Source organism: Camellia sinensis, chromosome 1, assembly GCF_055761805.1.
Source record: "Camellia sinensis isolate YWXY chromosome 1, ASM5576180v1, whole genome shotgun sequence".
Taxonomy (NCBI): Eukaryota; Viridiplantae; Streptophyta; class Magnoliopsida; order Ericales; family Theaceae; genus Camellia; species Camellia sinensis.
The window spans coordinates 134,419,187-134,434,422 of NC_138961.1; the positions used below are offsets into that span (position 1 = coordinate 134,419,187).

General features: G+C 34.6%; 1 protein-coding gene across 4 annotated transcripts in view; it reads left to right on the forward strand.

Annotated features, from left to right (window-relative positions):
• The window catches only part of LOC114282506 (RNA-binding protein 2), a 28,201-nt gene that overhangs the window by 11,352 nt on the left and 1,613 nt on the right, over nucleotides 1–15,236 (forward strand). The window contains exons 2-7 of one of the 4 annotated variants that reach the window (XM_028225185.2): nucleotides 1,011–1,132; nucleotides 1,227–1,464; nucleotides 1,550–1,611; nucleotides 4,369–4,450; nucleotides 10,267–10,387; nucleotides 10,507–10,922. In XM_028225185.2, coding sequence (XP_028080986.2) covers nucleotides 1,011–1,132; nucleotides 1,227–1,464; nucleotides 1,550–1,611; nucleotides 4,369–4,450; nucleotides 10,267–10,370 — 608 coding nt within the window. In that variant the 3' untranslated portion in view covers nucleotides 10,371–10,387; nucleotides 10,507–10,922. Of the gene's footprint in view, nucleotides 1–1,010; nucleotides 1,133–1,226; nucleotides 1,465–1,549; nucleotides 1,612–4,368; nucleotides 4,451–7,940; nucleotides 8,084–10,266; nucleotides 10,388–10,506; nucleotides 10,923–12,385; nucleotides 12,748–15,236 lie in introns of those variants that run through there. The other 3 variants (XM_082884717.1, XM_082884714.1, XM_082884711.1) reach the window with 3 other exon arrangements.

Here is a 15,236-nt window from a genome sequence, read left to right on the forward strand (position 1 = left end):
GATAAGTGTATAAGGATTCTTGTGATTATAATTTATACTCTATCAATTCCAGGGTTAGAACCTAATTGTTCAAGGGTGCCAAAGATGCCTCCTCTAAATTTCCCTTCACCAAAATCACCGAAGGCAAGATGAGTTTTTATAGTCATTATTTATTTAAAACTTTTATATTATGGTAACTTGTCAACCTAATTCGGTGAATCAGTTCTATAATATTCACTTGATTTTCTTGTTTGTAGCATTTGGAGATATGTCCGTCACTGAAAATTTATTCGGTTATGAACTTATGATTAAAAATGGTATGAGATGGCTTCCATTTACCATTTTCATTCTCAGCAGCCCTTTTGAGGGAATTGGCTTGGCATTTCTTCTTTATCTTGTACTACATGAGTGATTTAAAAATAAACGCATAACAACAGTCAATCAGAATAGACCGGACATAGGTGATATAGTTTATAATGGAGTATACTCGCAACCATTCGTGGACCTTTGACAATTTCAGCAATGTGATTAGAAGTGATATGCTAATTCCTGACCATAGTACTTGGCTGTGTGGGTGATCAGTGAGATATATTACTGTGGTCATAAATTATGAAATTTCGTACCTTAGCAAGCGAGCTGTTGCGACCTTCGTTTTGCAAGCATCGCCAGTCTCCATGCTTAAGGCAACAGGGAGACAAGCTTGGAAGTCCTTTGCTGACTTGGTAGAGTTAGCTTTCACTTTAGCACATTGCTACCTGAATGTGCTTACTCTACTAGGTTTAAATTTCTTGAGTTTGATAGTGATTAGAAGTGATATGGTAATTCCTGTCTATAGTAACTCTGTGTGGGCGATCAGTGAGTTATATTAGTGTGGTCATATTTTCTGACAGACTTTCTGTTTATATTAGTCCAATTGGGGAATGCATAAGATGATGCTTAGTTTTTGGATTTAGATTTACCTTACTGTTCTACATTTGTGTTTCATCGCTCTTAAATCTTTCTTTCTGAAATTGTGCTGCTTAACATTGTAGATGTTCCTAGCGGTCATGAGTTGCCTGGCTATTTTACTCGTGATGATGAAAGAGCAGCACATCGTGTAATGAGAGATACCGACTCTATTGGGGCATCCTATGATCGTTACTTACGTAGTGCGGTAAATATTATTCATTTGTGTTCTGAGTTGGGTACCAATATTTTTACTTTTTAGATAGTTTGGGTAGATCTAATACTATGGTGCGGTATACCAGCAAATTTCATCATATGGTGGGGGAGATTCTGCTAGACCATTGAGTGGTGGATTAAGTGGTCGACCTGCTGATGATGCACGCATTATTGGTATTGGGGGCTCAGACCCAGCGGTGATAGCAAAAAACCGTCCTTTGGGATTGGGGGATGGTAGGCCTGAACTTCCCCTTCCTCCTGATGCTACCAATACACTATTTGTGGAGGGTTTGCCTGCAAACTGTACACGGAGGGAAGTTTCTCGTATCCTTTACAATGTTCTAGCTTTTCTTCTTTTACTGCTTTACATTTGTAGCTTGTGGTTTTGTTCCTTAAACTTGGGTTGTAGATATCTTTCGCCCTTTTGTAGGCTACAAAGAAGCGAGATTAGTGACTAAGGAATCAAGACATGTAAGTTTTCCTCTTTTTTTTTTTTTTTTTTTCAAAAATAAAAAAATAAAAAATTAGTTGTGGATTAAATATAAGGACCTCCCCTTTGGTATCTAATAATTTGTAGGAACCTCCCTTATAGTTTTTTAGAAAATTACAATACCCTCCTCCTCCCTTACTTTTATTGATAAAATACATAGACCTCCCCCTTGTTATCCAGCAGTTAGAAGTAGTAACAACGCTTACATACAATTTTGATAATTAAATACGAAAAGTGCCTTATTTTCTTGTGACCAAACAACCCCCACCCAATACTATTCTCACAACCAAGCAATTCACCCCAATATTATCTTCACAACCTAACACCCCTCATCTTTTTCTCTCCTTCACAAGTTGCACCACCAACACCTCCTCTCTTTCTCTTTCCTCAAATGCAACAACACCACCACCTCCTCCGTGCCCTACTACTGCCTCCTCTCTTTCCCTCTCTTTCATCAACTGGATCTCATTCTTATACACATATATATGCATATATGTCAATTTTTCTTGGCAAATATACGTACATACATGGTTGTAAAATTGTGAATTTTTTATTAAATAATGAACTGTAAACCGTATCGAATCTAAATCATAAGATTTACTTTTTTTAAGAATAATAACATATAATTTTATATATGTATATACATATAAAAATATACACTGTTTAAAATAAATTAAGGATTCATGGCTCTTTTAACCTGTGTAGTTCAAATTTTCATTTTTGTGCCTATTGTTTCAATTTGAACAATTTTGTTTCTGTACTTTCCGTCTAGTTTTAGTTTCGTCTTTCGTTGGATGTTAAAATTAACTATTTTGTTACACGTGTTAGTCTTCTGTGATGTATAAGTGGAAAAAAATTGACAGTTATTTGAATAGAATGACCAAATTGAAACTGGACAAACTTCTTCAAATTAAAATAATAGGGACGAATGTGAAATTGGCTCAAACTATGGGGATGAAAAGTGTAATTTACCCATAAAATAAATATCAATATAATTATATTCTATATATGTACATACATTTAAAACCACATATACAATATAATTAATATATCTTTCTTTTTTCTTCTTCCTTCTTTTCTTTTTTGTTTGTTTGTTTGTGCTGAAAACGATACCATTTCATGCATTATGCAAATAAAACTGAATCATAGCGAATCATAGTGATTCGCCAAGAATCATAGTGAATTGTAAGATTCACTCAGGGTTGGTTTGGGAATAGGCTATTTTAGTAAATTTTTTTACTTTTTGGCTAAAATATGTGGTGAAAAAAATTAGTATGTTTAGGATAATATTTTGGTTTTTTCCAAAAAAACGTGCAGAAAGTAGAGAGAGAAGTGAATGTTTGACTTTTTGTGTGATTCTTTGGCTTTTTAGTTTGTCTAGTAACTTTTTGACTTTTTTGCGTTTTTAGGATGTGTTCCCAAACCAAGCCTCAATCAACAACACAAATAGATTTGTTTTGATTGAAACTTGCATTGAATCGTATGAATCGAATTGTGAATTGCAAGATTTTAACAACTATGCAGACATATATAAGAGAACCCAGAAATCACCCACAGCTGCTTGGTATATATATACGTTTATATGTTAAAACCAAGGGAAATCTATCATCAAACTAATCAACCCAAATTTGCATACAAGTAGTTACATATACCAAGGGAAACTAAAAAGAAAGCCCCGCCTAGTCTGGAAACCTGGGTACGCCATCTGAAATTCTGAATATATACATTGTACATATATATTTATCACCTCTTTGTACACATGTATATACATGTCTTTATATACAAGGCGTCTCTGGTTCGTTTCCCATCTATTTGAGGACTCACAGGTCATATTGATAACTATGAGAAGAAAGAAGTAGAACTTGAATATACACAGTTTTGATTTGGTGGTAGAGAAGTCCCAAATGTAAGTCATCAAATTTAATATATTTAAATAAAGTCACTCCAAACAAGAAATACATGCTGAATTTTTGAATTAATTTTATTTATATATACATAATATACATATATATATAAGCGCTCCCCCGCTCCCGCTCCTGCCTCCGCCTCCGCTGCGTGCAATTGTGGTCCCAACAAAATAAAAAAAAGACCCAATATTTCAATTGAATGGGAATTTTTTTAGGTTTCTGGAAAGAAAGTGTAGTACTGTACTACAGATTGGTCTTACATGACTTCTTTCTAATTCTTTTGCTTCCACTTCTGCAAATTGAAGTCTCATTCGTGGAGCTGGAGTTGAGTTGTTACTTTGAGGGTGGGCCAATGGTGGTGAGTTGGTGGATGAAGAAGAGGTTGGTTGTGTGGTGGTGTCAACAGGTGGGTTGTAGTCTTGTAGAAGGGCAGGGGTGGTGATGTGATGTGTAGAGAAGAAATGGGCAAGAAGAAAGGGATCAATGTCACAAAAAAAATAAAAAAAGTAAAAATAATTTGGTGTGTTTGTTATAAGAACAGAACATTATGTAATTTAATTTGTATTGTTTTGGTCATGGAATGTTGAATTTATAGAGGGTCAAAAGGGCTATTGCATATTTACCGTTAATTTTCGTCATCTGACATCTTTGACAATGGAGGATAGTGTAATTTCAGAAATCACAGGGGAGGTCTCTGTCATTGTCAGAAATCTTAGGGGGAAGTCTGTGTAATTAACCTTTTATTTATTTATTTACAACTTTTCCCTTGCTCTGTAGTTTGCTGATCATTAGTTAGTAGTAGTAGTAGTTTCCTGACTATAATTCTTGCAGTCTGGGGGTGATCCACTGGTACTTTGTTTTGTTGATTTTGTGAGTCCAGCCCATGCTGCCACTGCTATGGACGCGTTGCAAGGTGAGCTTGACTTGTAAATTCCTTTTTACAAGTTGTAGTGTCATTTCCTCTTTTTGATTTCTTGAACTTATTATTAGTTTATGTTGCTTCTTCATCTATGTTTGTGTTTTATGGTTCGCTTCTTGCATTGGATGATAGTTTCTTACTTACGGTGAGATCTCATCTGTAGCAATTCGCTTCTTCAGTTCAATTTTTATTAAGAATATGGAACATTCCCAAGGGTCCTCTGCATTTTTTCATGTTGCTGTTCCGTGTTCAGGTTCCATGTTGTCTGAGTTTTCATTTGATTATCTAAATGGAAAATGACTAGCTTTCACTGAATTGTGGTGGTGTTGTGTATAGATGTAGTTCTCATACTGCCAGCATGTCTTCAACAAGTTGTCTTGTCTAGGTAAAGATGTTCATCATGTAGTCTGGTAAACAACTCCTTTAGTTCTTGCTAATACTTGAAGAGTTTGATGTTGCTCTCTGAAGTTTGTTTCCCATATTATCTGCCTCTTCCATCTCTTAATTCTCAAAGTTGGCATGTTCTTTCCCTCAAAAGTAATTCTATTTAGTTTGCTCCAAATCAGTCACAAAATTACCAAAGGAACCAACCGCCTAGCCTTCCTTTTCTTTTTACCCACTGAAACTCCCCCCAGGACCACAGATGCTCCTTAACTTTCTTTTGGATCCCCCACACAACTTCAAACAACATTAAGGGCCAAAATCCACAGCCCCCGCACCACCTGGCAATGATCAGTAAATGATGCACTGTCACCTTATCCTGATTGCACATACAGCACCAATTAATGTGCGATTAGCTATCAACACGAGGGAAAAAAAGGTGATGTTGCATCCCACAAATAGGTGGTTACTTAGGATCACACTTTTTAAAGAAATAATGGTCGAGTTAAATAGGAGTTAGTAATCTGAATAAGTTGACAGACACTGGAACTTTGTTGGGTTAAAAGGATGCCTTTTTTGAGATTTAATTTAATACTTCCAATTGGGAAAAAAAAAAGTTTTATATTTTCTTCCCTGAGTTGTGGTTCCTTTTTGTAAGAAGTGCAAGAGTCTTTTGCTTCAGCCTTTAGGTCAATTGTTTGATTTGAATCCTAGCCTGCTCCATCAGTCTGATGCCCATACAATTGTGTTATGAACTTATGATAACTTTTGGTATGTTCACGCCAATGCTTAGTATTGTTACAAAATTGAGGGCATGCAAATTTTTTATTGTTTGGGACTAATGGGCCTTTGTATATGTATATGTACGTATTTTGATAATTGTTGGTCACAAGGTTTATAACAACAATTATATAGCAATTATACGACATATGCATATAATTGATAGTAATCTCGAGGTAATGGGTTCAAGTCTTGAGACAACCATTCTGTGTACTATGCCAAATATTAGGTGTGTACGTAATCTTTTCTCTCCCAAATACATATTAATGTGTACTAATTGGGCGTTGTTTTTTATGTGTCATGATAGTGTTAATTGTTATATCTATACTATATATAAAGTGAACAAGTCACTTGGTGTCCAAACATTCTTCTTATGCCATGTGTCGTTTATTTCTCTATAAAAAATGAAAATGGTAGAAAGTAAAGTGAAAGAAAGGAAAATTTGTTTTCTTGCATGTATTTGAATAGATGAAACATTTTGTAAGAAAATGATGGGGAAAAAATATAATCACTACATAGGAGTTGTGGAGAGAAACATGGGCAAAAAGAAAAACAATAAACCTTTTCAAGATTTGTGGGAAAAATAATTTTCCTTGTATATTTTGCAAGAAATTGTTAGCCTAATTAATAAGCTAATTTGAGGAGTTGTAGAAACTTTAGTTTCCATTACTTTCAAAGACTATCCATCTAAACAAACACATAAAACATTATATATATATATATATATATATATTTTTTTTTTTTCCTTTCATTTTCCTATATTATCTATCAAAACCAAACTAACCTTGAGAGAAAATAAAAAATAAAATATTGAGGTAGTGAAAGGGACTTGAACCTAAGACTATTGGTTTGATAAACAACACTTTTACCACTTGAGCAATAGACCATGCATGTTTTTAATTCAAAATCAAAATTTATATTTTACAGATTTAATAGCACTGTGAGAATACATTGTGAATCTTACAAATTAGGCATGATTGTGGTTGTACATGTTAGAGTCTTATTAGATGAGTGATTGTATTAGAGTCCTTTTTGGTTTAGGAGTTAGGGCTATATAATCTAAGGTCTGGTTGTAATCAAATATACAATTGAATATATTGAAATACAGAAAACTTACATGGTATCAGAGCCACGTCTGAAACCCTAGGTCTGGCCTTGATCATTCAAATCGTTCGAAGTTCTTCGTTCCTGCTTGGTGGGTCTTTCTGGGTCGATCGAAGCCAGCCCTTTGGGTTGTGACAATCGCGACAGCCCTCTTCGAAAGTCTTCTCTGAAATCGCGATAGCCCTCTCTGTCTTCGTCGACATCGCGATTGCTTTCTGGTGCTGGGTCTAAAGTCGCGAGTCTAGTTTGGGCTTTTGGAATCTCTCTCTCTCTCTCGACCTCTGCCTTGGCTCTCTCTCTTTGGTCTCTGGTCTCGTTGTCTGGTCTTTGCTCTCTCTATCTTTGGTTTTCTATGTTCTGTTTTCAAGTCCACCAGTAATTGACCCCTCTGTATCAAACTTTGGATTATTACAGGTTGACCCCTCAACTTTGTTGGGTGCTATCACTATGCCCCATCAGTTCCCTTTTCTTTTATTTCTGGTTCATTACAAAGTCGGAAGATAAAATCCAAGCTATTAAATGCAAGCTTACAAGTGACAACTATGTTTATTGGTCTAGTGTTATGAGAATTTTTTTTCTCGGTCGAAAAAAATGAGGATATGTTTCTGGTTCTGTTCCTAGTCCATCGGATTCCAAACAAAAAGGACTCTAAGACAATCATTCATCTAATAGGACTCTAACATGTACAACCACAATCATGCCTAATTTGTAAGATTCACAATGTATTTTCACAAGCACACCTGTTAGTATGTATATATATCTAAGAAGTGTCTGATGGAAAGTATTGAAAGTATTGGACACATATCCCATACCCTTGTTCAAGTGTCAAGTGTCTGACAGGAGGATTTGATTTATTTTGAAGAGCCAGTGTACATAGATAAAAAAGAATCGTGCTTGAATAGATGAATAGCTATATCGAATCGTTGTTTGAAAAATCGCAAAATTCTGTGTTGTCCCTGTTTAACGGGTCAACCCGCAACTCGGTTGGCCCCAAAGCTTCAGTTTTGGTTTTTTCTTTTTCTTTTTGGCTGAAATAGGTATCAATTAGGTCTTTACAGACCTTCTGTGTTACATTTAACCAGCCTTTTGTCTTCTCTGTCATTAGTTGATCCCAAAAGTGAAACCCTAGAAACAACAAAGGTTTGTTTTTACTCTCATTACTTTCAGCAGCAGCTTTCAAGAACATCACACGCTCTTTTTTATTCACTGTCGGCAGCAGTATTGAAGGAGTTCACACATTATTTTATTTAGCGTGAGGTCACAAAGTGATCTTTTTGAAGGGCACTATTGGGAAAAAAGCTTAGACTTTCACTGTCTACCGCTTTGGCATTTGGGGCTGTGGGTTTTAAGAACTTTTTTATTATTGAGTTGCTCATTTTGAAATGGTTGATAAGAAAATTTTAAAAGGGAAAAGGAAATGGGGTGATGTTACGTGGGACTACTGTACTCAGAGTTAAATAAATTAATAGGATGCATTTGAGGTGATAATGTGATCATCATTCGAAACAAGATTTTAATTGATTTATAATACATATATATATATTTAATATCTAATTGTATAGATATATATACATTAAGTATTTTAAAAAAATGTGACTGAACCTTTCCGAATCACAATTCAGAGAAACACAATTTCAATTCACGATTTTACAACTATGATGCGTTGTAAATGCTCCATGGATTAAACCACACACTGAGGTGGCGTGGTCTACCACAAACTCTGCAAAATAATTCTGTGGCTTCTTCATGGCAGAAAAAAATAGGGGAAGGTGTAGCTAAACATGTGATGGAGATATTGAGAGCAATATTCTCAGAACAAAAACGGCATGGTGTGTCTGACAAACGTCCTTCAATAGCTAGACCTTTAACTTGGATACTAGCAGCACGTGCATGAATGGGAAATCATTGCCCAACTGTTCATGTTGAATTTTTCACTTCAACTCAAAAGATTAGAGCCACCAAAATTCATGATGACTAATTTGTGAGTTTTTGATTGGGTTATTTATATGGGAAAAGATTAAAAGTTCACTGACTTTCAACTTGTGAAAATCCACTGTTCCTTATTTTTACAGCACTGGGTGAACAAATTTGTCTTCCTATAAAATTTAGTTGTTTTTTACTTTAGTTGGCTTGTTAGATTTGGTGAAAAAAATGATTCATTTCTTTTGAATATAGTTCATACCGGAATGTATCAATCCTATGTTATATGGACTCGGGTACATGTGTGTGGGTGTAGGTGTGTATCTAGGGGTTATACTATACCCATCAAATTTCAAATTTAAGGGAGTGAACTAGACAAAAATGATCACATTTTATATTTTTAATCTATTACTTGAGATAAAATGATGTTATATCATTACATGTATGTCAAGAAGGCATTTTACTAATTTTATAGCAATTATACAACATAAGCATTTAATGATAGTGTTAATTGTTAAATCTATACTAACAAGTTACTTGGTGTCCAAACATTTTTCTTATGCCACGTGTCATATATTTCTCTAAGGCTCCGTTTGTTTAGAAAGAAACGGATGATAAAAAATGAAAATGGCAGAAAGTAAAGTGAAAGAAAGGAAAAAGAAATGAAGATTTATTTTCTTGCATGCATTTGAATAAGTGAAATTTTGTAAGAAAATGATAGGAAAAAAAATATAATCACTACATAACAAGGAGTTGTGGAGAGAAACATAGGCAAAAAAGAAAACAAAATCAATTTTGTCAAGATTTGTGAAAAAAAAATAAATTTCCCTGTATATTTTTGCAAGAAATTGTTTAACTAACAAGCTAATTTGAGTTGTGCAGGAAACTTTAGTTTCCATTACTATCTAGGATTCTCTATCTAAACGAACACATAAAAAATTAATTTTCTTTTTCTTTTACTTTTTTCTTTTTCTTTCACTTTCCTGTATTATCTATCTAACGAAATTGAGCCTAAGAGAATGAAAAATAAAATATTGAGGTAGTGAAAGGGACTTGAATCTATTGGTCTGATAAACAACACTTTTACCACTTGAGCAATAGATCATACACGTTTTTAATTCAAAATCAAAATTTATATTTGACAGATTTAACAGCGCACTTGTCGGGTGGGCACACACCCACTAGTATAATATATAAGTGATGGAAAATATTGGACACATATTCTATTCCCTTGTCCAAGTGTCAAGTGTCTGACACAAGGATTTGATTTATTTTGAAGAGTCCATCTAACAGTTTTTTATTCACTCCACTTGTTCGTATAGATTGTTATGCTTACTGTATTGAATCATACGATATCAACAACAGAGCAACAATATGTGACTATTTACCTTGAGAGGGTCTCATGTTTTTACCCATACCGTGGAGCCTAACATGAAAATAAATGGCCTGCAATTGTGACCTTGGTGTACTGGGAAATGACTATGAACATTTCGTGCTAGTGAGGTTTTGTGTTTAACTTGTAGTGATAATTACACGTCTAATATCACCTTTTTACTGTTCCCTAATTCACGGTTCAAAAGTGTGGTTAGTTGCGCAATGTAAAATAGTCAAACTCAATTTTGCAGGTTATAAATTTGACGAGCATGACCGTGACTCGGTCAATTTAAGGCTGCAGTTCGCTCGCTACCCTGGTGCGAGGTCAGGTGGCGGGCACCGTGGCAAGCGTTGAATAATGCGGTTTTACAGGTGACAAATACTATCTCCCATGCGTTCGATCCCTTGCTAGTAATCGCCACTAGGTTCTATTGATGGAAGTATATGGAACAACGAATCACACTGAATTGTGGAACGACACTTTTATGTAGGGCCCACTCGATCCTGGAGTTTTGTGATTACGAGATATTAATCAACAGCCTTGCGATTTTGATAATTTGCATCTCTCGGAATTGGCGCTTTTGTTAGGACAAGCTTGAAAACAGCCTTACGGTTTTGAGAATTTGCATCTCTCTGAATTGGCACTTTCATTAGAACAAGCTTGAACCGAGTGGGATTTTAATAATTAGTGTCGGTTGTTCGAGTAATGAAGTGTGCTAGTTTTTTTAAATTTCTGTCGGCTACAATTTCAGTAGACTTCGGTACTGTTATATTTTATATTTAGATTGACATACAAAAGATTGCTTCTGCTTTTGTTTGCCTTCGGATTAGGATTTCATGTTTGGAGATATTTAATTAGTAATGAACCAATAGCGACTGCAAGATGGGATCCTTAGTATTCTACTTATTTTTTGCTTGTCCTATTTTTGAGTTGCACAAATTACTTTACCCTTTCTTTACTTTTTACTTTCTATGCACAAAAGTAGTAGGTTATTGGTACTCTGGTTCCTCTCATTTGATGTCCTGATATTCTGATTTTTTATTTATTTTTACTAGAACCTTCCTAGAGCTACAAAACCTTTATTTATTTATTTTAAGAGAGGGCTGCCAAATTTGATTTCCCACCTTTCACATAGCGGTCAAGTAAGTTATTTCTTTTCTTTAGTGTTTATTTGTTGAGGGCTTTGGTTGCATTGTAGAGGATAGGTTCAAGTAGAAATTTTGGTTTGCAAAATTCCAACATTAGCTATTGCATCTGTAGTTTTGGGAAAAGAGGAACCATTTAATTTTTGTCACCAACATATCAATACGAAGGTTTAAAGTTTTTGCAAGCTTTATTACTACATTGGATCTAGTCATCATTCTCAACTTTGCTGCTTCTTTGTAGTCATTTAACACTCATTGGTATATTTATATTGTGTGCAACCTTTTGTAAATTTATTGTGTTTTTTGAAGTTGGTCAAATTTGCTCATGATTGGCTGTTTCGTTAGTGTGCTGTGCAGAATGATTGAGGCCTTAATTATCGGTTTTGGCATTTTAAAGTAGGAATTGAGTGAGTTTCTGAATATGTTGAGGATTATTAGGTTCAATCTTGAGCTTGTTACCTCTGTCATGAAGTTGATGTTGAATCCACATGTTAAGCTAGGCGCTCTACTATTGATAATTAATCTTAACGATCTCATTTTAAGGTGATTGAAGCAATCATTTTTTTCTCAAAGAAGTTGGATAGAAGTTTTTAAGTTGATGTCATCTGGTATGTATGTTTACATTGTGCAAAATACGATGTTTTGATCTACAACTGGCATGTTCCATGGGGTTACAGTTGTAATGACTAGTGATTTTATTTTTCTGGAAAGTTAGTAATGATTTTATACCTTTTCAAGTTGTATCTGATTTAAATAGCTGACCAAATTGTTTTGTTTTATAAATTATAAATAAAAGCGCAGTGTGTATGGATGAGGTAGCTTTGATTGACCTTATATTTGGCAAGTGGGAAGGCCATTATGGAATAAAATCCAATAGTGGATTGCGATATAATTCAATGATAAAATTACGTAAACTAATGTGATGTCCCATTTGTTATACCAACGCGTAAGAATCTGTGCATGCCTTGTGATGATTAAAGAAGTCAGTGTGAACAGCCATTGTTTTGTTATAGTTGTTAGAGAAGTACTGAAGCACCATATTTTCTTTTTTTGATTGAGCTACCTAGAGTCTCTAGCATCAATTCTATGCATATTTTGATCTTCTTAGTATTGAAGTTCTTGAAATACTCGTCCTGCGCTGGCGTGTTTGGATTCCTAGGACCCAAAATATTTCTGTGTTTTTGGCCTGTGTCTGTGTCTATTTACAACTGTACTGGGTTTCAGGGGAGTTAACCTAGGAAGCATTGTTGATGGGTTCGATTCTGTTTGAAAGTACTGTTGATGGTGAGGACTTGTTAGCCTCAATTCCTACTGTATTTTTGTCTATAAGTCTTAACATGGAAGTGTCTGGTTCTCTCCTCGTTGAGGTGCTAAGTGGTTTGTCATCTTCTCCTTTATGCTGCTATGGGGCTCCTAATAAGCTGTTCAAGATTGATTTAAATTTTTTTATGAGTTTTATGATTTGTTAAAGCTCGACTCAATTATTTTTTTGATACGATGTCAAATGAGTTTTTATAGTGTATAAATTTATGGAGTTGAGTAATAAGTCATTCAAATTTATTTTGAATTTTTTATGAGTTTTAAAATATGTTTAATTTAAATAATAATAAATTGGTCTCACATGACTTTATATTAAGTTGAACTCGAGTAGTATAATTCAGTTTGTTTTACAATCCTTGGGAATAAACCCAATTACAATAAATTAGTATCTAAGTTGTAATTTGTCTATCTCTATCATAGCTACTGCAGAATTTGAAGCTTTGAATACAGGTAAATGTATTTTTTGCGGACAAGGGTCTCTAAAATAAGTTTAAAAAATGGGATGAGTGAGTTGTTTGAGATGTTCTTACATCCACTTGAGGAACCAATTGCAATTAAAATAAGTTGTATTTTATTGCAACTAACCAATTGAAAATTTGAATACTGGCGACTAACATGTCGATTGTTGGGCTCTCATGTTTGGAGTGTTTATTTGGTGGTGTTGAGTAATAATTCACCCCATTTTATCACAAAAAAAACACTGATACCAAATATTAAGTGAGGGCCTAATAACTGGTATACCATGTCATTTTTGCTGATTTGGAATCCGTTCTCACAAATAACATGCCACGTTTGTAAAGGCTTCGCTCATGTCTCACATGGGCGTATGATTTACATGAGACCCACATTATAGGGTCTCACACATTTAGTAAAAATTTTAATAGAATATTTGGAATCTATAACATTACTTTTTTTGACTTTCTCCTACTCAACATTATCTTTCCCAACTACGAATTACATCCGCCACCCCACAAAGAAACTAATCATAGCTTGCACTACCGCCATAGCCACCACTGCCGTCTTGATGTTGTCGCTGTCACCTGAGCAAAAAGATTGAGTAATGTTAGAGACTTCATAAATTTTATTAAAATTTTTACTAGATGTCTCACGGAAGATTCACATCATGTGGGTTTCATACTTATGTGAGACATTTGATAAAAATTTTAATAAAATTTTTTAGATCTGTAACATTTTTGAAAAGATTTTCCCTTGAAAACTGAGTTGTTGGAGGCAAAGGCCTTCCCTCAAATTTGAAAATTGAAAATTGAAATTTTTTTTTTGGGACCATCGACAGTCTCCTGCAGGGCAACAAAGGAGGACTTTTTATTTGGGGTTTTGTTGGGTTGGGTTACATCTTGCAATTTGGTTTTGGGGTTTGTGTTGGTGAGTTGAAGGCTTGAATCTGCTGCTCTAGAAGCAACATCCACAATCCCAATTGGTATTTTTATGGATAATCACAATAGCAGGGAACAACATTGGTTTGAGATCGTCTATTACTTCTAGCACTCATAAGAACACCGGCTCCTTGTCTCTCTGGATCTAATTTTTTTTTCCAGTGGTGTTACATGCATCAGTTAGTGTAATAATTAGTGTATTAATATTAGTTATGACATTATTATTGATTCCTCATTATACAAATCATAAATATCAAAAATCTTTTAAATTATATAACATCATCAATTGGTACACTAGTTAGTACACTAATTAGTATATATAGCATTATTAATTTTTTTTTTTTCAAACATATGGATGACCCGCTAGTCCAAACATTCCAAAATCAATTTCTATTTCAACCACCAAAATTCAACATCGGCCACTCCACTGATTACCTCCGGGTCGACGATTGTCGGTCCATCTTCTTAACACAATTTTTACGTGAAAAATGAGTGGGAGCACTAATCAGTGCTACCACTAATGATGTGGCAGTCACTGCCACAATGTTGTTGTGTCTTTTTTCTTTTTTTTTTAAATAGATGTCACATCATTAGTGGTTGCTTTATAGCACCACTTTTAGTGGTCTCTATCATTTCCCGGAAGTGGTGATGAATGAGAAGAGTTGTTGATGTGAATTAGCATGTCTAGGTGTCATATTTTAATTGGAATGGAATATATGTTGATGTGTTACACAAAATACTCTCTATTTCAAGAATACAAAATAATTTTCTCATGTTTGTAGCTTTTGCCATCTTAACTTGTCTCTGAACTCATTTGAGACTGAAAAAACAAACATGAATGTATTAAAACCAACCAAAAAAGTAGGTAAGGCGATCGGGTCTTCCAGGCTATATTAATTGTTACCAACCATTTTTTTTTTTTTTTTCCTTTTTTAGGGTCTGCCAGGCTATATTAATTGCAACCAACCATTTTTTTTTTCTTTTTTAGGGTCTTAATCTTAATTGAATACACATGTTAGTGGTTGACGGTTGAGTGTTCTCCCGAAATTAAAAAAAATACTTCTGTGTACTTAAAAATAAAAATTCAGAGAAGTATTAAAAATTTAATTAAGTTTGATTTAGACATTTCAAATTCAAAAATGTTTGAGGGTTCGAAATTCCATTGGCTTGAAACCCAAAATGACGTCGTTTTAGGTTTCATTTTTATTTTATTTTTACTTTTTCTTCCTTTTCTTGACCCACGCCTCTCACCTCTCTCGCCTCATCCCTCTCGCCTCTCTCGACTCATCCCTCTCATTCACTCTCGCCTCTCTCTCCTCTCTATCTCTTCAGTCTTGCCTCTTGCTATCTCTTCAGTCTCG